The 27,821-nt window shown below is 38.3% G+C and overlaps 1 protein-coding gene across 20 annotated transcripts in view; it reads right to left on the reverse strand.

Annotated features, from left to right (window-relative positions):
• adgrl2a (adhesion G protein-coupled receptor L2a) overlaps window positions 1-27,821 on the reverse strand; it is a 119,173-nt gene that overhangs the window by 28,442 nt on the left and 62,910 nt on the right. For 15 of the 20 annotated variants that reach the window (XM_088425254.1, XM_088425257.1, XM_088425252.1 and 12 more), the window contains exons 5-9: window positions 22,030-22,830; window positions 3,117-3,416; window positions 2,601-2,704; window positions 2,146-2,331; window positions 751-789 (exon numbers count right to left, since the gene is read on the reverse strand). In XM_088425254.1, coding sequence (XP_088281380.1) covers window positions 751-789; window positions 2,146-2,331; window positions 2,601-2,704; window positions 3,117-3,416; window positions 22,030-22,830 — 1,430 coding nt within the window. The remainder of the gene's footprint in view (window positions 1-750; window positions 790-2,145; window positions 2,332-2,600; window positions 2,705-3,116; window positions 3,417-22,029; window positions 22,831-27,821) is intronic. The other 5 variants (XM_088425272.1, XM_088425269.1, XM_088425253.1 and 2 more) reach the window with 1 other exon arrangement.

Consider the following 27,821-nt stretch of genomic DNA (forward strand, 5'->3'; position numbering starts at 1 on the left):
GTTTAATAATGTCCCAAAAGACAGATCTGCATGGATGAAGGTGTTGACTTTGGTGGCAGGCAGAGGACGTGGACGTCCCTAGTGGAGGAGGGATATATTTGGACAAAACACTGTGATGCATAAACACAACCTGACAGCATTCACGGAGAAAAAAAAAAAAAAAAAATGTTTGGCCTATGTAACCCTATTATCCAAGTGGAACAAATCGCACTAATTTACAGAAAACAATTACTCCAATGACCTCAAACCGGTTATTGTAAAACAAGAGCTAAAGTTTTGACTTTGCGGATGATAAAAAGTCAGGTGATGGTGGTCCTTGAAAAGAAAAAAAAAAAGTATGAGGAAAATGGGATTAGTTTTTTTATTTTAGATAACGTTCGGATGAACCCGGAAGAAATTGACAAGAAAGCAAAACAAGCGGGACAGCATGTTGGAGTCTGGCTTTTATGACTACAGATGTTTCATCTTGGGTCATAGTCCAAATGAAGAGATTAAACCTAAGACATGTATTATTCAGTATCAGCTATGCAACGGCAGGTGACTGTATTGTTTCATTTTGACTTGATTGTGGTTGTGCATATGAAGGTATAACTTAGAACCAAGACAGGATAGAGTGAGTACATATCAGTGAAAAAATAAAAAAATAAAGAGTACATGCTGCAAAATGCGAGCTGGTCATATAGCATGGGCATAGCGAAGGGAGTGGCAGCAAGCATGGGATTTCGGGGACAAGAGCAATCGCTCCAGTACCTTCATGTACGCCCTGCATGTCCTTTCTCGTTTTTGAAGCTTTTTTTTTGTTTGTTTTAATTCAATAAGAAAAAGAAGAGAGAAAAAGACAGATGAAGTCTAACTAAGCCTGACAGGATGGATACACAAACTCATCTCATCAATGACTCTTGCTTCTTACCTGAAGGTCAATGAATAATAACGGATTTGGATGACATTTGTGATCATTACATACATTGTATGACCGACATTTCTTGTTTTTTTGGTTGCACTTTGCACAAGATTGAGTCCCATTAGCACACTGCATCAAAAGTATTTGCCCACTTCTCAAATTGATGTTAAACCAATTAATATTGAAAACATGACTTGAATTTCACTGATCACGCAGGATTTTTTGTTGCTTTGGTGTCTGCCAAATGAAGTGACTTTTCTTTATACTTTTCCCAAATTCCAAGAGGAATCTTGAGAAATTCAAGATTCAAAGTGTTTATTGTCACAGTGTAGAAAAAAGTTTTTCCATATAGTACGACGACTTTCAAGGAGAGATTTACAGTGAGAAATATCACCAAAGACATCTGAAAATCGAATGTCTGAGCATGTATGTTTATCGTCTGCTTTCCAGCAGAAAACATGCTAAAGACTACAACTCATAGATGTCATAGATTCTCATAGATTCAAGTATAGAGGTAGTTTTTTTAAGACATAATTTTTCACAGCTCAAAAGAGCAAAGATGGTAATGCAACACATTTAAGTATAAGAAAAACTCCCAAGTTATTATTCATATGGTTACACTGCCTCCGTTATAAGACAATGGTCGAGGTAAAAGAAAAAACGGGGAAATAAACTGTCGATTAAACCATTTCGAAAGAGCCAAATGTATGCATATTAATTAGCAAACGTGACTTGCAATTAAATCCATTAAGAAAACACTTAAAACCTCTCTGACAAAATGAAATAAACCCTCACATCAAAACCCACCTCATAGTAGTGTATTTATTCATGTAATTTTTTCAATATTAGAATGTAATTTTTTTCCAAATTTGGTGCTTCTGTTATCAGTTTGCTTTTGTGCAAGTTGCAATTTGCGCAAATCCGTGGAATGAAAATTCATCTATAAATATGTGGAAGAGAACAAATACTTTTTTTGCAGAACTGCAGATGGATTCTTAAACAATCAATCATAGTGACCAACATTCAGAGCTGAAATAATGCCAGATTAATTGCCTAAATATTTGGCGGTCAAACCGCAATCATGCATCATGCGATACAACTACAAGATTTTGCCTTTTTTTTTTTTTTTTTTTGGTATTGACGTTCTTTTGAAACACACACAAAAAAATAAACCAGCTAGCACACTAAACTATGGAGGTTCCAAATTATGTTGTCTTTCAGTTTTTTCTCACGAGTAAAATTACCTTGTTGAAGCTTCGTCCTGCAGAGTCCTTTTCGCTAGGGCGGAGCTCTTGCAGCTGAGCATCCAGAATGTCCACCAGCTGCTCCATGAGGCGCACTGAGGAGCTGACGTCCCCCGCGTAGATTGGGTTTTTGGTGTGCTTTGCCAATTCATTAGCCAAGTTTGCTGCGTTTTCACCACTGCGGATCTGCGGAGGGGGGATTCAACCTTGTTTACATTGGTGCATGAAGACAGATTTGCTATTAACAGCTTTGTTTCTAACGATAACCTACACTAGAATAAGAATGTAAATAGTGCATTTCATAGTGTGGTACTTAAAATTACACATGGCACACTGCTGTTTTATTAATGTTGAGTGTCAATACATTTATTATTGGAGAAAAAAAAATCCTTATATGGGACAGTTTTAGTAAGTAACACTGTGAAGAAAAACAGAAATAAGGAGCTCGTGTTCACCTTCTGGGCTACCTGGTTGACCCAGTGGGAGGTGCAGTTGCTGAGATCAGGGCCCTTAGGGTGCCAGGCCCCGGTGGAAAGGACACATAAATAAGATGCTGTGCCTGTAGGGGAAAACAAGAACAACAGTTTAATCAAGTAAACTAGTTTTGCTCTCGCAAGACTTTGTTTTTGCTCGAAATTGGTTAACATTTTTCCGTCCTAATTAGCCATGTGGCTTAACACAATTTCACACACAGTCCAATATGAGTGCATGTCGCCATGCCGTGTTCTGGGCCTAAACAGCTGAGCCTGCAACAGAGCCGTTACAGATTGCTTAATTATGTTTGGACATGACAACAAACAGCGATAGGCACGCTATTGGAAACTGCCTTCACTGCCTCCCCGCGCTCGCATTAGGGGGCACACGAGAGATCAGCGCACATCGGTATAACGGACACATTCGACAAACTCGGCTATTTTTTTGAAGGGCGCAACATGTCAGGAGCCCCACGAGATGAGATGGGCCATGTTTACCTCGGGTTCCCTTGGGACAAGGTCGCTCCACCAGCATGCCCCGCTGGGTCTGGGGCCACATGATGTCTCTCTTCTCGACGGCCTCGCAGAAGCGCTCGGGCAGGGGGAACGACTCCAGGGGCGGAGGGGAAGTTGTCTGCAGGATCACGGGAGGGGGTCTGGCCGCTCCCTTGCCGCCCTCCTTGGGCCTTGTTGTGGTGCTGGTGTTGTTGGCCACGCCTCGGTGCACTGTGGTTGTTGTGGTGGCGGCCGTCGTTCTCAGAGGCTGGGGGGACACGGTGGCCTGAGATAAAGGCGGAGCTGCAAAAAAGACACCGTGTGATTTTATTTAAGGGTGTGCTTACGCAACAAAAGCATCGGCTGCAGAGTTTAGGCCGCAGCTCGAGAAAACTGCAAAGCGGCAGAAATACATTTTTGCAATATGCATGTCAGGCCAGAGCTGTCAGTCTGTAATAAACAACGTGTGCTTTTCAATGACAAAAGCCTCATCTCAAAAGCGTTTATTCACATTAGGGCTGCAGCTAACGATTATTTTAACAATCAATTATTACGTCGATTAATCAATAAATGTCTTTTTTGAGAGGCTGAAATTACAAGGATTTGGACAGTATTCAATTCTACTGTCTAAAAATGATCAATGAATGACCAGAAATGACTAAAAAATTAATTGATTCCTTGTTGATTAATCACTGTGTGCCAATCTACATACAAATGGATCATTTTACTACCCCGGAGGTTCTCAAATGAGGTTATGTATGTCAGTGCCTATGTGAACTTTTAACAGGGTCTCTCAGTTGGCACCAGCTCTTTTAATTTAATGCTACTGCAATAGGAACAGAACATCTTGCTTTTCAAAGTTATAGAAAATTAATTGAAACAATTCCTTGCTAAATTATCTTATAGGGATTCCTTTGGAAAACCTTGTATGCCCTTAGTTTAAGTTTTACATGGATGGAAATTGTCATGAGCGACATACCTTTCCGTAACGATGATTAGGGGATACTTGACTTAAAAACAAATCACAGGGGGTACATTACCTGAAAATACAGGTTGAGAAATATTTGAAAAGAGCGTAACTTAAAAATGGTGAGAATGTCCGAGCATAACCCATTCACTTTGAATCCAGAACCCAACGATTATTGATCTGATATGATCTTAGAAGTGATACATGTTTTCATTTGTTCTTTCATCTGAAATTTTGAAGAGTCGTGACCAAATAATGCTATTCAAAGCAAGAGCCACAGTCAGCAAAAGTAGATACAAAGACTATATGACCCATTTATTGGATAGCAAGCAGGAACAGAGCACGGACCAGATCAATATCTGATATCAATATCGGCTAGGGACATCCCAAGTTCGAGATAAAGACATACAGCAAAATTGCTAAAGTTTGGTACTTAAGATATGACATGAAAAAAACTTGAACATTTACACACACGTTGTTTACATTTATCTTCATTAAAATTGTGGCTTGCACATGGATGACCAAAACCAATATTTTATTTTTCACTTCTTCTTCAGATGAAAACTTTGTGAGGCATATGAAAAAAAGCATGATTTTCATGTATCAGTCAAACTGTAGAAAACATGCTCCGCTGTCTGGGTGCACTTTAAGGTCAGCTCATTAGTGTGGCACCCCCGCCGTCCTTAATGTGGAATATATCATCTATAGCAGTAAAAGTTTAGCAGCTAGTCAACGCTGAAACTTCTGGTGGGCAGACGCCCTCGAGTATAGCTTAAAATTTAATGGCTTCCCCCATAGGTAACATTTTGCGATTTTTTTCTTCCTTGTCCTCGTCATGTTCACCGCTCTAATGCTTATATATCCAAGTATCCTGTTGTGTAAATTGCAGCTAAGTGCTTTGTTCAACAAGCGTATTTGCCTTCCCGTTGATGATGGCTTATCCACCGCACTCAGTCTGTAGTGAACAAGACAATAATTACAGTAACAACCTCCTGGCTGGCAGTCAATTCTGCCTGGAAGATTTTGAGGGATGGATGATTAAATTTCATCAGAGCGACGCAAAAACGTGTGTTGCGAAGCTACCTCTCCATCCATTTTCCGCAAGCTCGACTCTGATAAAGCAGGTGTGCAGTAACTCATGCAACGCCTCGAGCAAAAACAATATGTTTCTTTCCCAGGAAAGCAGAAAATAGTGCACTCCTTACATTGAACAATATGTGATGCATTAGCGTGGCACACTCACTAGAAATACATGGTCGAGAACAGTGGCTCTCAAGCTTTCTTTTATTGATGGACCCCAGGTGAAATGTTGTTTTATTTTTCAGCTGAGTATCGTTTAACAAGCATAAAACGTTTTTCTGTGATTTTATTTTAAAGACATAAACTTTTAAAGACATGAACGGAGCTATTGATGATTTATTATTGGTTTTATTTCTAGGCAGTCTGACTCGTCCATGTAAAACTTAACAAAATTTAATACTATAATATAATATAGTATATATAATAATATAATATAATATAATATAATATAATATAATATAATATAATATAATATAATATAATATAATATAATAATAATATAATAATAAAATAAAGTACAAATGTTAAAGTAATAAAATAAAGTACAATGTTTTGTAAATAAGTCACTATTACACAATTTAGCAATGCTGTTCCATGTTCCGATTACTGTTTTAACTTGAAAACAATAAACCGTCCCGGCATTGCTCCATATTGAACTTGATTTGCCGATATCTAAAGAAACCCTGTTAAAATCGCATGTACCAACTGAACTGTCTTGTGAACTTGCAAATGTTTATTCAGAGCAATAATGTACGTTTGTGATATATTCATTTTATACATATTTTTTTAGTTAGAACTTGTAAATAATAGTATAATTTTGTATTTGTAATTTGTATGGTATAATTAGAGGGACAACGATTAAGCAGTTTAATCGTCAATGAATCGTTTTGATTTTTTTTCATATCAATTTCAGCTTCTCAGTAGTGAATATTATCCAAGTTCTATAATCCTCTCAGAAAGTTGATTGATTATCTGTGTTGAATTACATGCAAGAAAAAGCGATTTTTACTATGGAAAAACAAAACTGTGAATTGTCTGAATCTATTTAAAAATTTAATGATTTTAATAAAGGTAAGGCAATTAAAATGTCTTTACAACCCAATTCATATGTTAATTGAGACAATAATATACATATTAATTTTTGCTGTTAGCAACCAATACAACACACTTTAACAACACCTACATTTTATCACAGTTTCTCACTCTTGTTATACAGTGTGTATCATGAAAAAAAAAAAATACTGCCTAAACTGTCAGACGAGATGCTGAAATCAAGTGCTTCTTCAGTCAAGAAGAATGAACATTTTAAATGGTAGATTTAGTCCATGTAAGCTGGCCTTCAGGTGATGATACAAAAAGTAAATTGATTTGTATTTTGCATGACAAGAACTGTTTTTTGGCTGATTCCCACCAGGGTTTACAAAGTTGAATCAAAAAATAATGTAAATATGTAAATGAACTACATGATATTATTCCTAAATTATTTGCAAGGCACATCAAAAAGGGCCACATTTTATCGATAGCAGAGGCTCCAATTAGGATGCAAGGTGCACTGTGAATTTAATCGCATTTGAGTACTTAGATTTCCTCCATTAGGCTGCCTGTAGAGCGTGCTGCGTGAGACGCTGCGCCGGCGCGCCGGCCGAGCCCGGCCGCTCCGAGCGACGCAACCCCTGGCGCGAAAGCATTGATGAAACAAGCTGACAGCGAGCCAACGGATGGAGGAGGGAGTCGGCGGCACAGGACAAGAGAAGCTGAGGATGGAAGGGAAGGGAGTGGGGGAGGTGCACGTCGACATGACAAAGAAATTCAGAGCGAAAACGAGGCGATCGGAGACAAAGAAGACAGCTTTTGTCTTTGGGTTGGATTGCAAGAAAGATGGGAACACCCCTGTATCTCGCTCTCTATTAGATAATGGGATAGCATCCCTACCCACCCCCCACCCTTCTGACACATTAGCTCTGCTGACCCGTGGAATTTATTTATCTACAACATGTAGATGTAGTTTACATGTACGTAGGTTGCTTTATCGCGTTATATATCAGCTATAAACTCAGTCTTCCGCCACGCATCGCTGAGTGGCAGAGTCTTTTACTCAAAGCAGAGAAATTGTTATCTGCACCAGCAGTCAAAGCGCTCAAGGAGACAACCTGTGCTTAGCCTCCATTCTCTGCTGGTATTTGCACAAAACGTCTGCCTCAATGTCTTGATGTTTTTCACAACTCATCTGATGTTACAAAAAAAAAAAAGATGAGAAATTATGTCTTCCAATGGTTGCTTTTCTTTTCAAAATCCAGACTGCCTACTTATAGCATAAAGACAGTAAGGATAACTTTCGGGATGCACCAAAACCGAATAATTTGAATTGTCTTTCTGCCAAAATATAAACATGCATTTTTGCTATTTTTTTGCCTGAAAATGTTCGGTGAACAAAAAAAATGGTGCGCCCATAGATCAAATCTTTAGTTTCCATTGGTGGGGAACAAAGGTAGAAATATAATGACTGATGAAATGAAAAAAACTCAATCTGAAGGTTGCCAGCATGATTTAAGAGAAGGGTTTTGCAATTCCAGTCAGTAAATCTACGCGGCATTCACTGTAATCCAAGTACGGTCTTCTGGCAGGTCAATTTACAACTATCTTGTCATCATCGCAAATTCAATTGGGCCCCTTGTCATAGATTACCATAGTGTTTAGCCACACACTCTTGTATGATCTCATAAAATACGTTTCACTTTATTTTTTCACCAATGAGGTCTAAAAACAGCCTTTATCTAATCAACCGGCCCATATCTGATGCAATGGCTGATACACAATATATTGCCTAGGACATGGAGGATTCAAATTCTTACAATACCCCAAATTGATTCAATGTGAATAAGCACAATGGTAACAAATTAAAATAAGAAACTTTAATCACTCTAAAATATTCTCTTAGGACTGTAAACTGTAACCTGTAAAAGTAATCTTATATTGTTTATTCAAAATAGTACCAATGGGAAATAACACATTCACATTTATCCCCAAAAATTTCATGTTTAAAATGCTGAATAATATTCTTATAAAGAATATGATAGTCAGGGGAATGCAGTTCAATTAAATATTGCATATATGCCTTTGTTTATTTCACAAAAAAATCTTTCACCACATCAATATGCTGTGATATGCTGGCTAAATCTAGCATGATAACTAGAATGAGCTCCTTGATGTGTCCTAATGGTGTGTTTACACAATTGTGTAAATGGCACTGCAGTTCGTTGTTTTGAAAAGTTGCAGCCGCATGTGCATACTTTTGTTTGTGCCAAATATTTCGTTGTTCAAGACAGTGGATTTTTAGATATCGGTTTAGGCATTATTTTATTATTATACCATTCTGTATGTGGCTTCTAAAAAAAAAAAAAAAAAAAAGATTACGATGGATGGCAATGGATGTCAAAGATCCATTTTGCTAGGCTGGCAATGAATATGTGAATCACTGTCATTACAAGCTATTTAAGTTAAAAATCCATTTTAACTGGGCTGGTAGTGAATGAGTTGTGTCCTACTGGTTAGGAAGTGCACAGTCGGTATGTGGCCCTCCATAGTTTAAGGTGCCCACCCGCCGTGATGGAGGAAAAAATTAAAAAAAATAAAAACTAATATATATATATATATATATATATATATATATATATATATATATATATATATATATATATATATATATATATATATATATATATATATATATATATATATATATCATACATATACATATACAGATACAGATGATATATATATAGATATAGATAAAGATATAGATATGTATATGTATGATGCAGCCTCTCAGCCTGAGTGTGATGAGAGAGAGATGCGCGACATATTGTCGATCTTTGTGTGTGTGTGAGCTGGAGGCACCGGGCCCTCACAGGGAAATGGCAGAGCCAGACACACAGAAGCATCGTGAGATAATACTATGTATTGAGATGCAACTATATATATATATATATATATATATATATATATATATATATATATATATATATATATATATATATATATATATATATATATATATATAAACAATTGTAAACACTTACCAGCAAATAAGTGATTGCTTCGAAATTAGAAATGACTCCAAATTTGATCTGAATTTATTCATCAACAATCTTTTGGTTATTTAAACTGTGCTGCACACGAGAAACATTAGATTTTATACGAATCTAATCAGAGACTAATTGGCTGAAACAAAACATTTGATTCACTCTGATTTGTTAAAAATTGAGAACAAAACAACTATGCCAGGCTATGGGCGTCAAAGTGTAGAGAATAATTTATGCCTGCCACGCCAGCCTATATATAGCACTTTTGCTAGCTAGCGGCTAATTTATGCTAGATACAGCTATAATAGAGCCCAAGTCACCAGTAAACACTGACAACAGGTGACATATGTCAACGTCAAAGTCAATTAAGTCGCAATTAAGTCATTTGTTAGCTTGACTTGGCAATTGGAAGTGATTTCAGAACAACACTGTGCTGTTTGTATTGGGAGTCAGGAGCAACAGTTGCAGTCAAGCCGTTAGCTGCCTGGAACAACCGTTAGCTGCCTGGAACAAATTTAAGATGAAAGTATGCCAAGGCATCAGTGTCCATATATTATTATTATTAATGTTTTTTTTCAGTGTGTTTTACTGTCATGCAGAGGATTAACAACTGTTTCTGTGATTGGCATGACAATTTTTCTCTGACATGTACACAAATAAGCAGGTATCGGGGTATCGGGGCAAGAAAAAAATTGCCTTGAGCAAAAATGCCTTGAGGTACTCTAATGACTTGCCCAGCCCAACTATTGATCCCTTTGTGATCCCCATATGTCCTTAGGAGAGCCATCGTGAGCATGAGGACTTATGTCTAAATATGATAGAAGTAATCAAGTAAGGCTGAGGATTAAAGAATTCACCAAGGAAAACAGAACCACTAAGAAAAAGACGCGAGAAGAAGAAAGCCCTCCAAACGGAAGTGAATCGAATGGAATCGGTATTAGTTAAACTGCTAAAGCATTTCATTTGGGAGGTTCATAATGAAGACAAATCTACTTTCCTGTGTGAGGAAAAGGCTAATATGAATGCAGGGTCTACTGCCCTGAGATATTCATGCATAAACAATGCAGCTACTCTGACCACGGCTGCTCATGTACATAAAGTACGCTGCCAGTTCGTAATCCAGCCAGCCAGCAGTACAGTAATCGTATTACCTTTATGCCATAGCTTGGTTTAATTTAATCCAATAAAAGCTGTGAGGAATTAACCCAAAGGTATTGAAATAGCCTCTTGTTCACGGAGCTGTCTATGAGTACAAGTTTAAATCGCGTTGCTGTTAGTAATGAGGGTGGCAGCATTTTGCTGAATACCATCTTTGATTATGACAAAACCCCACTTTTGGGTCGGGTGGTGTAAGTGTAATAAGATCCTTGATTATGTCTGTGCTGCGTTCAGCTCAAGGGAACCTTCAATTAGCTCTCATAGAACATGAGCGCATGCAGCAAAATGATCCGAATCACTGCTAAAACATAATAATAAGGACAAACTTTACTCCGAAGCTCTTTGTGCAATTCCACTTTCACACCTTGTGGCACTTGTCTGTACAATCTTGGTAGTAGTGACATTATTGGTAAGGTTAGGTAACAAACATTTAAGCAACCCAGAAGAAGAAAGAAATGAGTATAACTAGATGCCGAGCGGATGCATCAACATAAGCGCAGAAGACTCACACACACACACGCATGCATACACACACACGTCAGATGGGACCTCACCGGGGCACAGTCATCCTAGAGTAACAAATTAAAACTGACAGGATATGTGTTTTATATATCACGCTTAATGGATCTCTTTCAATCGACAATGTGAGGTCATTCCAGAATCTTCCATCTTGGGTTAAAGGGGGCCAGTAGCTTATCTGTACAGATTCGGGCTTGGTCTAATTTATGTTACTGTGCTAAATTCAAGGGTCATTGTCCAAGTCGTGCTGCTGCAGAAAAAAAAAAAGAAAAAAAAGACGAGAAAAATTAAACGGAATGTCATTCTTGGAAAGATGCTAGTCTGCTTTCTTGTTACTGTTGAGCAGGGAAGGGCGATTACTGATGCCAAGTATCAGTATCAGGCAGATAGTAGGCCTTATTTTGAAGAATCAGTACTCACAATGACAGCTAAAACCAGTTATCGGTTGTCATTTACGAGCAGTTGATCATGAATTAGAAATTACAAATTAGAATAATAAAAAAAAGTGATTTATTTTATGACATTTGAATGTAAATGCTATATTGCAATGAAGAGGTATTTCTTTAAAATTATTATTATTTATTTTTTATACTTTGGGGGGGGGGGGGGGGGTGCAGCAAAAGCACTAGATATCGGTCATGGTATTGGTGAGTTGAGTTCTCCAACTGGTATCAGTCTGAAAAAAAGTGGTATCAAACTTTTCTGCACCTTTGCTTCACAAATTGTGAGCTGAATTCCACCTACGTGATTATTATTATTATTAATGACTATAAGAAATACATTAACACAAAACATCAATTAAAAAATGCAATGCACTGTACTTAAAATATACATATTAATTTTCTGAACAGACATTAAAAATATATATATTTATCACTGGCATAAGGCAGAATCCTCATATCCCCAAATATTCACTTTTTTGGAGACCCCCAAATATGGAAAGTTTGTTCTACCATTAGCATTGCATCATGATAGGGAACACGCATTGTTGCAAATTTGGCAGGGGTAAAAATAATATTACAGTTTGTTAAAAGCTAGATTGAAATGTTTGTTTGATAGAGATGGTTGAATTTTTTGCTAAATCAGCACCCCAAAAGCTGTCCAGGAATTGGAGCGCGGTCTATCGCTCTACCTCGTCATGTCTTGTCTGTTGCTTCATTTGGGAACGGTGATGGAGAATTGACATCATTTCCTTTACTGACAAAGGTAAACACTCCGGCAATAGTTTTCTTTCACACATTTTCATATTCATTGTAGCCATGGCAAAGAATAAGTATTTTTATTCCAATTTCACAACTGATTAGCAAATGAAACATTGCATGATTATCTCCTACCCTTTGTTGAATAATCTATCAAAGGAAACAAGGGGTTCTTGCCGCAGCAAACTGGTTGACAACAAGCGCACCAGTGAGTCATTGCAGCCCAGCTGTGCGATCTGTTTTACCTCAGCTGCTTCAAAAAGTCTTGATTTAATGACCATAAGACAACACTTAAGGCGGAACAAGCAAAGCAAAATCTCAGCCAGTGGCCAGCACAACAATATTTTGGTTGTTGTCGTCTTTTATGCATTTTGTTATACTTATCAAAACATTATTAGCTAATCACTGCTACGTTCCTAAAAGGAAGTTTTAGTGAGCCAGATGCTCGACTGCATTGCTTTGCTCACATGTACGGGATGACGACTTTTAATATTACTTTAAAGTTATTCTGGCTGAAATCTGGATGACTATCACAGAGAAACTGAATATCTGCACTTGTCAGGATTACAATACAAAAAATATATAATTGCAGTCATGAATATAATTTGGTAGAGCTATCATCCTTTCTGACAGCTCATGTGGACAAATCCGCTAGCAGGATTCAAGAAACTTCAATTCGCAAAGTTTGTGATATCTTGAAGTGATCTTGTAAAAAATGCATCCAACAAAAGAGTTTCTCACAATAAATTGAATTATTACAGTGAAATCATGGATTATTTTACCACACTATCGTGCTTATGGGTAAAATTGGACTTCCCTCATCTTATAATCAGGATAATCTTTTTTGAGAAATTATATTTCCTACAAATGAAAAAAAAGAAAGCTTCTGATTATAGCACATTACAGTATATTACTATAATAGTAGTAGTTTCCCAGCTTTGAAGTCATACACTTATCAGCGCTACTAAATCCTTAAAAGCAAGGGGAATGTAAAATACATCCCAAACAAGAGATTATAGTTCTGTAGTATAACCTTAATCTTAACCTAATCCATTTTGAAACTACAGTCAAATAGTGTTTCATTTGCAGCATGTTTGCCATGTTTTTCCCAAGTGTTTTAAGACGTGCTGCAACATTTTATTATTACCGCACAACATTAGCCCTGCATATTCTTGACTACTAAATTCTCATAAAACTGCATAATTTTCAAATGGGATCTTAGAAGCTTTATCTCCTTGTTCCCATTTTGTGGGTGACTTACTGTAGTCTTTGTTGACTTTGGGTGGTAATATCCTACTAATGGGGGGAGAAACGAGTAAAGTTAAGAGAGACAGAAAAGCCAAGCATGCTGCCTTTGGAGAGAAGTCACACTTTATGAAAGAACAAACAACCATATAGGTGGATGAGAAATAAAGAACCCGTCAACTTTGAGGCGATGAACAGTGGAAAAACAGTCAATTATGTAGCGATATCAGTTGCTATGGTCATATATTTGTCACCTTTGTCATGTTTATGTATTTCTCATCTTTGTCATAAAATATCCTGTAATTACTCTTGTGGTGACCGATTTGTTCCTTGATGTATCAGTTGCTATGGTTCTTATTTCACAAGGGTTGTGGGTGTGCTAATGAATGGATGGATAGGTTCTTTATTTGTCTTTATTATGTCATAGAAGACTTATGTATTTATGCTCTACGCTCTTAGCTTTCAAGCCGACGTCCTAGTTCCTTTCCGAGTCTAGTTTCCAAGTCTAGTTTCTTAGTCTAGTTTCCATTCTAGATTTCCAAGTCTTGTCTCAGATTTTAATTTAGTCTAGTTTTAAGAGTCTAGTTTCAGAGTCTAGTTTCTGATGCTCGCTGTGGTTGCGTTGTCCAGCCTTTTTCTGAGTCCAAACTCTACTAATGCATAAAATGATTTTTTCTTTCTGTTGCCACAATATGTCACCCTCACAATACGCATTCAGTCAGTCTTCTCAATATATATATACCCTGGCTGCACCTATGGAGTGGTTACTGAGTACAAAGAATTGCAGTAATTCACAATATGTTTGAGATGCATTCAGATATCTGCCAATAACAGTGATAATATCCAGAGGAAATTGGATTACATGTCTTTCACTCTCTGTTGCATCTGTGGATGTGAAGCGGGAAGACTGCGTTTGATTGCTTGCATATCAGCAGTAAATATGAGGAAAGCGGAGAAAAGGAAACTAATAATTTCCCATGAGCCATGTCCATTTGAGCTGCGGCGCAATATACCATACGTTCACATCTCAGGCAACATAACCTAATAGCTAATTTATGTCAGTTTTGGTTGTCTAATATTTCCCACATATCAATGTGTATACATATGACAAAATTCCCACTATTGCACAGTAATCTACACCTTGACAACAAAATATAAAGAACAGACATAACAGCTGCCAGACTACAGCTTGAACCCCCCACCTCCACCCCAGCAGCTTTTCTCTATATTGTACGTGCTTCAAATTTCAAGTATTAACTCCGAATGTGCCAAGCAGACTGATATTTAATGCTGTGCAGACACAGGGGTGTCTATTACAGGGATGGCTGTACACACAGACTCACATGCTGATGCACCCATGCCCTCGAAAATTCATGCATTGCGTAGGTGCAGATTAGTGAAAACAATAATAAGGTCTATGTAAGTAAATCCCTTCAAATGCATGTGTTGGCGAGTGACAGGGACCAATGTAAAGTCTGAGATATAATTCTTTTAATATGCCTTGTTTCTCGCTCAGACTGTAATCTAACGAGAGACTGTGGCTCCCCTTGGCTATAAAGCTCAGTGAAACTATAATGAAGCCCTCTACTCTCTTTCATGTACAAAAACTCTTTGTGAGTGTAAATCTTAACCTCAGGTTTGTTTCAGTCAGCCTTGTAATTTTCACCATGTCACTTGCAACATGAGAATTTGAAAGACTATCTTGAGGTGGTTTGCGCAAATGTGTTGTATAAGAAGGGAGGGTTGGGCGAACGACAACTGGGCTTTATGTCTCATGATGTTCCGTGGAAGAAACAGGTGAGGCCTGCACTTCGTGTATGGAACATACACTAAATCCAATGGACGCTGAGTTGTTCTCCCATAACACAACATCACAGACCTGTGAGCAGGACTGTAAATCCCAAATGTGGGATTTCATCGCTTCAGTTAACTTCAACCGTTATCGTAACTCGGCGTGACGACTTGGGATGCCGGCGGTTCAAGTATGAGACGAGTTAAAAAAAGCTACATGAGAGGAACAACAAGTGGCCGGCCTTCACACAGTCATTCCTTTACATTGCTTGCTTCGTCTTCACAGTTCCGGTTATCTCCAGTAAGCCGAGATGAAATTCTACCCGTCATGTGAAGTGTACAGACCAGGTGGTAATTTAAAGGACTTCAACAAGTCTAACGCTGTTGGTCACGTCGAGGATTCCAACACTGCAGCACTGCAGATCTGCTGACTTTCAAACTTTTTTAGTGACAGCAAACCCACACTCGCACACATATATAGTGTCCTCGTTTGCCTCCATTCGAGACGCATTATTTCTTCCAGGGACGCATACTTTCAAATCAATGCGCAACCAGCGGACGCAACATTTTTTTGTAAGCATGTGCCCAAAAAAATGTTTCACATAAGAAAAGTCTCATTTACCCTTAAAAAAAAATAAAAACTGCCGCAAACTTAAAAACACCGATTTCACTCTCACATTTGTGGTAATTGCGTAAGCATTAAAAGTGGCTTTTCTCTTTTGCGGCTCACTATCACGTTGAAACGCTCATGAATATTTCTGCCGCCTTCATACTAAATAAAATCTATTTTTCATTTATCTAAAAAAAAGCCTCCCAAAAGTGCTATCTTAAGACCCAGAACATCATCAACTCAGCGTTTTTATTTTTGGTATGGGTGACAAGTCAAGTAATACACAATCCGGTAACAATGAGCTAGAAAGTAAAGAGCTAAAACGAAACACTTGGGAAGAACAAAGAGAGGCAAAAAAAAAAAAAAGACCCGTTGAAGATGATAACCACTCACATATAACATTCCATGCACATCCCAGATAGTATGAATCTGGAGTAGAATTCAAACATTAGAACCACTCATCTGAATTAAAAAAAAATAAAAATCCAAGCACATTGAAACCCTGAACTTTTATTGTTAAGAAAGTGTTGACCACACAACCACTGTTCTGTCCTTGGGTGGAAACCATCAAAATTGTAATTAAAATACAAGCTCAGGATTACTAGTGGTGACACATTTGGATGTAAAACCGACCGATGGTGTGTTGGATTGAACCATGTGCATTTCATCAATAGTTGAGTCATTTCCCAAAGGAAAAGGTGTGTTCAACATAAGATGATTACAGCTAAGGCAAAATCAGTTCTCTGCGGTTTCAGAGCACTAATGTATACCAAAGAAAAAAAAATATCTGGAAAACTCCCACAAGTGAATACATATTTTTAAATGTTGAAACTAGACATGCGTGACGGCCTTCTTTGTACAGTTTCCCAAAGGCACAGCTAAGGATTTACTTAAATCCTGTCATTTACTCCGCAGTGCTCATTTGCTATGATTTGAACGGTTTGACGAAGGCTTTACAGTAGATTTGACTTCAGGACAAATGCCAGAAAAAACACTCAATGACCAAAGTGTGTGTACTTGTGCACTCTTGAAGTAGGAAGAAAAACAGTCAGAAATTGTAGTACAGTACGAGTCCATTACCTTAAAAGTTCAAGTTACACTGATGTACTGCTAACGACAGAACACCAATGCAGAGAGAGAGAAAAAAAAAAAACTAAACGCCAAGAATGTATATCCTGTTTTTGTAGCTGTAATGGCATCATAGGGTAGAACCGCAGTATCTTCTAACATAGCGGCCCAATGAAAAGTCACCGTGCACCTTCAGGGACTTGAGATTTTAAGAGGTAACACAAGGTATACTACAGGGAAAAGAAAAACACCCAAACAGAAACTGCAATACTAGTCAAAGGGGAAGACAATAAGATGTGATAGCTGAGAATATGACAGGACTGAGAAACAAACCAAAAAGGGTGATTTTACACATCAGTACCCACTCCTTTTTTTCACTCATGTGTCTACTTGGGCAGCTGACAGGAGGCTGGGGGGGGGGGGGGGGGGGGGGGGGGGCAGAAAGAGGAGGGAGTGTTGTCAAGGAAAACAATCAAATTGGTTGTTTTAAATGCATCCTAATGCTCGCTTGCTGCCGCGCAGTTGAACATGAGCGCAACACAGACCTGCCATTTTAGCCAAACACCTCAGGTGGCCGTGAAAGCTTGATGATGAGAGTCTCTTAAGTCTCTGTCGCGTTTCCTCTAAATGCTACCATGTGAAGTTTGACCTCCATGCAGCCAAAGACGCAAATATATCACAGCGCTGCTTATCAGAAAGCTTTATATTCATCAAATGCTAAGAAGATCGCTCTCTGCGCTGAAAGCTTGGAACAACACAACATTTGGGCACTGTAAGGCACTTTCATTATACATGTGCACAGTACAAAGGGTACTTTTTGGCTCACGCATGGAGTACTTGGATGTGATTGGATGAGCACATTCATGAGCACTTTAAAATTTCAAACAAATAATTCTTTTCCTAGGTAGGGAGCAATTATTGGCCAAGCCGATGATTAGCGCTGGAAATCAGGGATTTTTCGATAACGATCATGTGATGTGTGTGTGTGTGTATATATATATATATATATATATATATATATATATATATATATATATATATATATATATATATATATATATATATAAATATATATATTTCTGTTGGCCTCCTCATCATCAGCCTTGATATACCATATCGGTCAAATTTTTTTCTCTTCCGTTCTGCTTAATTCCATGGTGCAACAAGGCTCGAATCCGTATGCAAATGTATTGACATCTGTGCAATTAACAGAGGAGGACTTGATTTGTGTGGGCACTAAATGTGGTGCCGAGGGCTTTTATATGGCAGTGATTCACAATTCAACACCGCAACACGGGATGAATAAAAAAGCTACCAAAGCTCACCTGTGTCCTATCAAGGCAGCCAATATTGGCTATTTGTGCACACTCGTAGTAAAAGAAATCTTTCTCCACACGCTTATTCGGCAATTTTAATGTCACGTATCAGGGCTCGGCATGAATAAAGTAACCATAGAATCGGAGCATAATGAGATTTCAGTGAGGAAAGCGCATTTAAATCAATTTAATCATCTCAGTTAAAAGAACAGACGTAGGAATATGTTATTTTACGAGCTCCCATATGCAAGAAGGAACAAAGGCACCGAGCCATGAGTCAACGAGTGGATTATGGTGCTGCTGGTCAAAGCCAAGCGAGGGACTTACTGACCCATTTAATGTCCACTTCCAGCGGAGACGCTTGTTGGATGTGACCCCATCCACTCCCCCATAATCCGACAAGAGATGATCTAGCCTCAACATGAGCAGCGATATTGGACTTGACAACAATCCAACTGTCTGCCACACAGGGTCTCAGCACCACTTTGCCCCGATTGAATTCCGAGACCAACGAGTAACATGGCGTGTTTGTGGAAGTAACAAATGTGGACAAAGGGAAGGAGGCGAGGAGTGTGCTGCTTGTTGATTGCCGAATACATCACTGGCAGCTGTAATGTCTTCACTTGTCTTTTATGTGTTCTTTGATTAAAACGCCCTGCAGATCATTTGTCTGTAGCTTTAACATCATTACATTCATAATTGACTATGTAAAAATAATTTCTGCACAATTAGACGCTAAATTGTTGTCAGCGTTTCGTGGCTCCAGTGAATCTGCGATACTGTTTTTTTTTTTCAAATCATATTGTAGCTGAAAACCTGCACGACACAAACTCTGTGATTGTGGGAAAGTCAATGAGGCGAGCATGAAGATATCGCAAAGAGACCGTCTGGCGACAGGCAAACGAAAGTGCCCATCATTTATGTGTCAACATCAGCCATGTGGGAGGACAAGTTTACTGACATCTTGATGATCATTTCAGACTATTCTCCCCTGCGCTCATCGACTGATGCTCGACATACATTAGTCATCAGCAAAATCACGCAAATGCCTCATTTGTCAAGGAGAGAACAAGGTCCTTTTAGACAAAACAAAAGGCACAAAACTCCTCCATATATTGTAGAGAAAAGATGTCGTTTAATATATTTTGAACCAAAATCCATCAAAATGGAATATATTCTTTTGTTTCTAAGTGTTTGTGTAAAGGACCACATATTGCAAACAGTAACACTTCCATATATTCACATTCTAGGCAGGGAAGTTACTAAGTTCACAAATGGCAAACTGGTTTCACTAATACAAATGTGTTTTGTGAGTTGCTATTTATTTCATGGTGTACTTCAAGGAATTGAAGAGAGAAATCTGTCAATTAACTCATTCACTGTCTTTGATGACTGATGAGCAATTTGACTCAAAATTCTGTTTAAAACGGGCTGGTAATGAAAGAATACTTTACTTATCTAGCCATTATCAAACCTAAACTGTTGATATTTTGTCTAAAGCTGAGAACATTATTTTTCTTGTACATTTCCTTGCCACTAACCTTAAACCTGAGCATCATTCACAGATAAATACAGAAATTGAGTGTGCAGTACATGAGAAATAATAAAGTTATCAATTAGATAAAAAAAATAATGTTTAAAGTGAAACTTTAAAAACAATGTAAAGACATTTTCTCACTGAGCGAACAATTAAAACCGTTACTTTAAGCTCTATCCATGCAATGTTTCTGTCTAGTAAAAACGGACTCATTCAAAACCCTCTCATACTATTTCTTCTCGTCTGTTTTGATCTCATGCATATTCCTTACTAGTATATTTTAAATAAATATTTGGTGACAATCTTTTCAGTATAATTCAGTCTGGTGGTGCAGTAACAATTGTGTATAAAACAAGAAAAACATTACATTTCATATTTACAATCACTAAATTCTGCTTTGCTCTGAAACCTCAATAACATTTATCTATACACAAACACCCACCCGCCTTGGCCTTGAGTTATGCAGTTCAGCAGGTTGAACCCAGTTTGACCGCCCCAGCCCTGCTCCTATCAATACCCAAGTTGAAAAGCAAACACATTACCAAATTCTGAGCCCAGTGATAATCTGTGAAAAAAAGTTACTTGACCTCTCTGCCTGCAAACAGCAGTACATGTGTTGAGGACACCGGGTGTGGGGGGATTAGGTTAATTACTGCTATTCATAGGGCAGGGTCCATTGCAGGCCCCCTTCTCAGCATCATGCCAGCTCATTTAAAAGCATGCGTTTCAAATGAGAACCTAGCTGGTTGATATGTTTTCCCCTTTGTGTCTTTTAGGCAGAAACATGAGTCCTTACACCCTCTTCACAGCCTATGAATTTATTTAATGGCCAGTAGAGATTTACATTTCCAGCATCACTTGGGGAATGACTAACCTTGCCCCAGGCCAGACTTTACACCTGTCCGGGCATGCATGTTTTGAGGGCCGAGAGTAGATCGCTCCCCCCACCCCAAACAAATAAATAAATATAAAAGTACACTAGCAGGAATCCCTTGAGGTTTTGGCTTGACTCAGGGAATGCCCACGTGGTAAACCTACCTAAATCCCCAAGATACTGATTCATTATGATATGGCAGCTAGCTTCAGGGTGTTGTTTACCACAGAGCCCACACACACCCTTGAATCCAACACGTCAAAGTTTCTCTACATTGGAAATGAAAAATGCGGACTGGGAAAGAAAAGAGTGTACTGTGATATCAAAAATAAAGAATCAGGAATATTAGAAAACTACAAAAGCATGGAGCTGCCAAAGGGCTGCAGCTATTGAGCATTTTTGGCATTGGGATATCTTACAGATAAAATATAATCGGTTATCAGCTGTTTATTTATATATTTATTTATATATTTATAAGAGAGAGAGAGAGAGAGAGAGAGAGAGAGCGTGCGAGAGAGAGAGAGAGCGAGAGAGAGAGAGAGAGAGAGAGAGAGAGAGAGAGAGAGAGAGCTTGGTACGATATAATCATAAACACAGACCAAATAACACTCAATTTTCACTCAATTATGAATGAACAGCTTTTACAGAACTTCGATGCTCAAAATTATTTTATGTGCAGTAAAGTTAAACAGTGCTTAGCAGTGTAATAAATTCCTCTCTTGAAGTGTTAGATTTGAGACAAATGCCGTCCCATGGTTTTGGATCTATTTTCTTGCCTGCTGTCAAGACATCACTGCACTATATAGCACAATATGTTTTCTGTAATTTATGTTGTTTCTGTGTCTGGTACATGCAGCATCCACTTCAACCTGTGGGCCTGGAAGGGGGCTCCTCCCACCTGTGGTCCCTTCTGGAGGTTTCTGATTTTCCCCAAATTGGGGTTTTTGAGTTTTTCCTTCCCCTTCTGGGAGCTTTGACAGGGGATGCTGTTGTGTACCCTATACTGAAAAGATGTCTCTGTACGACCTCTTTTCATTCTGTGAAGCCCTTTGAGACTTCGGTGATTTAGGGCTATATAAATAAAATTTGATTGATTGATTGATTTGATCTATTTTTATATTTTATTATTTATGTATTTATATGGTCAACCATTTTAATTTTTGAAGATACTTTCAAATATGTTCATATATACCTGCAAGTATGCTCCACTGTGAAAAAATGTCAGCTTCATGGTTTCATAGGAAACAGTTGCACACTTACGAGAAGGATGTCCAAATTTTGATGACTAAACAGCACAGACATAAATTCCTAAAGCCAAACAGTAATCATTCATCTTCTGGTACATATAAAATAATAATCAGTTAATTTAATCAAATCTTTGTGCATTAAATCACACTTTCTAATGATGGTTCATGAGCCGAAATGTCGACATTCTAAACTCTAAGAGACATTATATTGAAGCACTCTTACCGTGAGCTGGATCCGGCGGCCCGAACTCCAAGTTGTACCTCAGGATGTAAAAATTATTCCACACATAGAGCTGGTTATCTCGCGGATTATAATCCACAGACGCAATGTATTGGTACTGGTTGGGAAAGTGGATATCAACATATTCCCCACGGTTCTGCTTCGTATTGTAGATATAATCGATCATGCTCTTGCTGACTTCGCTTTCATTGTCTTCGTAGGTGGAGCGGACCACATAGAGTACTCCACAGGCCATGAAGGCATTGGAGGCCGAACGTTTGTCATAGGCCGTCTCCCACGTAGCCTCAAAACGGAGCGTGTAGGGGTTCAACTGGCTTATTACGATCATGCCGTTGTTCTGCTCCGTCGCGTAGATCACCCACAGGCCATTCTCATCTACGGCAAGGTCAATGTCTGTTTTACCACCCCACTTATAGGGTGACGTGTCATGGTAATTGGCGTTGTTGATGATGGCTTCCCCGCTTTTGATTCGAGTTCGCAGGTCAAACTTGACGATGTTGCGGGTGCGCTCTTTGTTGAAAAACACAGCCCCGTCGTAGACCACAAATCCAGTTCCATCCACCCGGTGCGGAAGCTTGTAGGTGATTGTTTGCCGGGCATTTTGGAAGTCATCCAGGGAGGAATATTCAATAAGCGTGTCTGTCCTATAAGGAGTCCAAGGCATGAAGTAGATCTTGTCGGCAGCTTGCAGTGGATCTTTGCACCAGGCACCAGCTTGTTGCTCCGCTTCAAATTGAAAGGAGGGCTCGCCAACAGCTTTCAGTGACCCAGGGCAAAGAAAAACTAGCAATAGAAGAAAGTAGAATAACAGGCATACAGGTCAATACACCATCAAAAGCACCATATGAGTAATAACAAAATAAAATGCGTTTTTGTCATGAGTTGTCCACCGAGGATGAGGGTGGGCACGATAAAGCATGTGAAGCTACCGCCAATTTTCACAAGCAGTATAAGAACGTCGGTTTTGTGCATAGCAAGGGATAAGAAAATAAAGTTATCAGGCATATTGATGTATTTGCAATAATCTGGAACAAAATAAAAGTTTTACTGCAGAAAGGGAAACACAAATGAGGGCAACTTAAATGAAACGCTACAAAAACAGTCCTGCAATTAAAATAAATAAATAAATAATAATAATAATACAGCAAAGCTAAAATCACCGGGCAATTTACGTAAAAGAGAGCAAGAGTCAGCATAGTGTGGGAACATACACGAGTGTGCCGAGATGCGCCTCACCTCTTCTACAGTAAACACCTTGGGAGGCATGTCATTAGCAAGTGGTGTAAATGTCACAACCATTAAAATCTATATAACAAAAAGTTCAATCAAGGGTCTCTTGAGGTGTTTTGATTCAGGCTTTAAGGCATAGAAATCAACAAACATATGAATAGTGCGTAGTCTGGTGAGAATAATGGGAGGAAGGTGAGAAAGAAAGGGGCCTTGGAGAAAGAAGACGACAGAAGAAAGCAATAGCCTCACTGTTACCAAGGCATGCTATGGAAAACGATTTGGAAGCCAGGCAAATTGTGCTGAGTTGCAAAAGCACCCAGGCAGAATGGGGAGGAAAAAACCTTTATGGAATGAAGCCAATTTGCCCCGAGTTATATCATTTGGCTGCGTGTGCACTGTCTATTCTTTACAGCCATTCTTACTTCCCTTGGTGCACTGCACTGATTGTTAACATTGTAGTTAGTGGACTTTGAAAATGTACAGTGAAACCTCTAAGGTCCGCTGCACACAGAGCAACGCGGCAAAAATTGACTGTACAGTGCAGCAAGTAGTTGTTTTCACGAGTGTCCGACACCGCCACTGGTTTTGCCGCAGTTAAAAATATGAATGGGAGATCTAATAGCCAAACAGAAAGTCACACGTGCTTTCACAATGCGAAGTTGCTTGGTGTGTGGCAAAGTCACTAACTGAAGGTTTTCAGTGTTGTCAAATTTAAAGTTAAAGTTTTAAAGTTAAAACTGTAAATTTCAACTAGTGCGGTTGTGCGAAATGTGCTTCTTGTTGCAGATGAAAAACAGTTGATGTGGCTTCAGTCATTTACATTTCTCTAACAGACTTTGAAAAATGCATTCGTAACAATTTACCTTTGTCTTTATTAGAGACTATTCCAAACACATAGCTGCAACTTTCAGTTTTGACCATCAGGAAGAATGGTGCTGTTTTCCTCTCTCAATCGCCAAATGCTTAGAAAACATTACAATACTGTAAAATATTGCCCATGATGTCCCTCGTGGTCTTGTTCAAATGTGTGATGTTCTTGGATTTAGTTTAGCAAAGAGATTTGAAATAGTTCGCTTTGAAATAGTTCGTCTTTTTTGGTAGTGTTAGCTGTGGCTGCACTTGCATAGGTACTTTGCATTTATGCGGTAGGTTAAACTTTACATGCTTCTTTGGTAAGCAAGCTCCTTCTTACAAATAATGCATATTAATCTATCAAAGGTGCTGTAAGGGCATTTTTTTTTCCAAGATAAATTTACCATTCATTAGACCGACAACTCTCCCACTCTATTCCATTTTTACGCCTTCCGTCTGCTCCTGGACCTGCCTCCTCACACAAAACAGGAGCCTATAAGGCTATGCCAAACACAATGAAAGCCGTTCAGTGCCAACTTTAGGGAGTGATTGACTTTTGTTTTCCTACCCCCAAAAAATAAGCAGAAGAAGCCAGATGCATGAAAAGTGATCTAATCAACAAACAGAAATTGCAGCTACAGATTGAACATGATCTTAACGCAAAATAAATAAATACATACAAATAATGCTTTATTATGACGGCAATTAATTGATCACAATTAATTTGGTATTCTGGGACCGTTAATGTAAACCATAGGGATGAGTGAGCATGTATTATAATTGATCTGATACTTGGCCTTATTTCAATGTATGGCTGATACTGGTATCAGCCCATTTGTGGTCGTTTTACATTTGATAACTTAAGATTTACATGTCTAACAGATGCCCATTAAGTCATTCACTACCAGAATGAGTAAATTATTTTATGCCAACTCAGTAAAAATGGATCATCTAATATCAAAAGGCATCAGTGGCAAAAATTCAAAATGCAATTTCCGTATGTATATGCATAGAGACAATTAATTTGGTAAGAGGCAAAAAAAAACAGCTAATAGAAAATTGATTAATTTGAATTAATGTGTAAATGAAGGAAAATGCTATTATGACATTTATACTGTATATCTCTTTTAGTAAAACAGCTGTGATTTTTTTGGGAGGTAAAGATTTATGTATCAAGCGTATTGGTGACTACTTAAAACTTGAGTATTTGTACTGGCATCGGTCTGAAAAAATGTTCCCATTGAAAACAATGAAAACTGAAATCATTGTTGAAATGCTGTGGTAGTATACCCCCATATACTAGACTGATTCAAATTCATTCATTCGCGTTGCAGCAGAAAAAAAAAGGTGTTTGACATTTCAATGGACTAGATCAACATTCATTCTGATTGTAAAACCTGGCTTCATATATGCAGTAGATGGCAGTCTCAAAGTGCCTTCATCAAAGCAGCCATTTTATTACCATTCACAGTGTTTCTCGCAGTTCCGAATTTGCTCGCACCAATCTCCAAACTCCAGTGAGTCCATTTTGTATGTTTTCGCCAATTCTATCACTGAATTTATAGGGAATGAGAGGAGGAATTTCCATTGGCTGGGAAGCAAGTTGGCTGTATTCACTCTCACGATGGCGCAAATGCCCGTTTCTAACTGTGCCTACTATACCAAAAGAAAGAAAATCCACCTACGCAGACAGTTGGATTCCTATTTGCGCTTTGGCTTGAGTTGGGCTGTATCTGTCAACTAACACACGTTCAATACTGTGTAATTTGGGCAATCAAATCAAGTATGAAACCAATGGCATTGGGAGTGTTTTATTTTGAAATTACTCCCGGAAGCATGATCGTGACTACAATCTTGTTGTCTACTTGATCATCGGCATGAACCTCACGGCACGAGGTTGAATTCTAATTTTATTTAACAAAGGTGTGCTCTTTCTGCCTCGATTAACATTTTTTTCTCGCGAGATCAAAACAAACATGGTGGATGAAGTCGTCAAAAATGTTCGTCAGACGCCAAGTTTTGTTGAATAAAGTAGATGGATGATGATGAATTTTGATGTCAAAAAATGATGCGTCCTAGGGACGCACGTTGATTTGAAAGTATGAGTCCACCGTCAAAAGTTATGCATCTGGGACGCAGGGATGCGGACAAAATGGGGCACTGCATTGTGTAAATGGGAAAATTGGTGTATTCATACTTCACCATATATTAACATAATAACCTGTCATCAATTACAGTGTCTTTGGACAACCTCATGTCAGAAAAACAGTAATCTGTTCTACTCGGCTTTTTCCTGACATGCTTGAGCTTTCTGTGACAAGTCTGAATTATTTGTGTCTACACTGACTAGAATTTGGAACTGGGTTTGTTTTTTTATTATGTCGACATTGACTACAAAAAAAAAAAAAAAGGGTTAGGTTTAGGGTTTGACACTGCAAACACCATGCATCACTGTAACCATGGTATTATTTTACTGATTAACAATGATGTGTTTGCACAAAACACCCTCTTTAAATATGGACAAATTTAGAATAATCAGACCTGGACACGTGTGTGTTTTAGCAAAGTGTAGACAGGCTTCCATTTGCCACCAGACTGCTGTAGCCCACAACATAAAGACGATGGATCATCTCATGTGCTAAGTAATCTTGCACTCAGACTCTCTGACCAGTTTTCCTCTTACCTTTTCATCAATTCTGGTAGGACATCTAGTTCTTGGTAATGTCACTATTGGGCCATTTTTTCTCCACTTGCTAATGACTGTCTTCGAGGTGTTCCATGCTGTATTCAATGCCTGGGAAATTCTTCTGTAACCTTCATCAGTTATCTTTGAGCAGTAAGATGCTTTTGATGCAGCAGAAGCTATTTGTGACATTTGTTGACACGTTGTGCTATATAAGTACAAAAATGTTTAGAACATCTTACAGCTGAGTTTTATTTGGTGTTAAACTGCAGAACTTTAAATGGTGATACATGTGTGCCATTTAACATGTCTTTGAATGTTTTAAACCACGGTCCGCATTTAAAAAGATGTTATGGTTCATTCTTACTGCCCTTTTTGCTCTATTACTTTTTTTGACGACTTTATTATTTGCTCGATTATAGAATGGCGTCTGCTCGGGAAGTGAACAGAATCAGAATTTCATTGTGTGGTATTTCTATGCATATGACAATAAAACTCAATAAAACAAAAGGTGTGGCATTTTGAAGGAAAAGGAAAACAGCTTTCATTTCAATGTATTCTGTCATTCTTTTATAATTGCTGTCAAGCAGTTGTAATTCGTCTTAGCCATATTGTGCTGAACAGTTGGGACATCACCACTTTTGTCTCTTATTTGTCATCTCTCGTATCCCGTCTGTTGTGGTGGCAACACAAAATTTGCTCCAATTTTAGAACACAATGACAACTAGTCTAAATCAATGCATGCCGGTATTTCAAAATCTAAGTGTTTGTGCGACTTTGCCTTTCCTTACAATTGTGGTTGAACTCTGAGTAGTTCAAATTCAAGGTCACTCAAATTTAGAGGTTTCACTGCAGTCCATAATGAGGTTGAAGGTCGTAGGGGCTACCACAAGACGTTTACAACTCAAAACCACAAAAGAAAGTAGCTTGGGTTTGGATCGTGTCTGTTATTTACCTTTTTGCTCCACTTCTATTTTAAGCATTGGAAGAAAGGATGAAAAGGATGGGA

The sequence above is a fragment of the Hippichthys cyanospilos genome, chromosome 10 (genome assembly GCF_059441005.1).
Source record: "Hippichthys cyanospilos isolate Australia breed blue-spotted pipefish chromosome 10, RoL_Hcya_1.0, whole genome shotgun sequence".
NCBI lineage: Eukaryota > Metazoa > Chordata > Actinopteri > Syngnathiformes > Syngnathidae > Hippichthys > Hippichthys cyanospilos.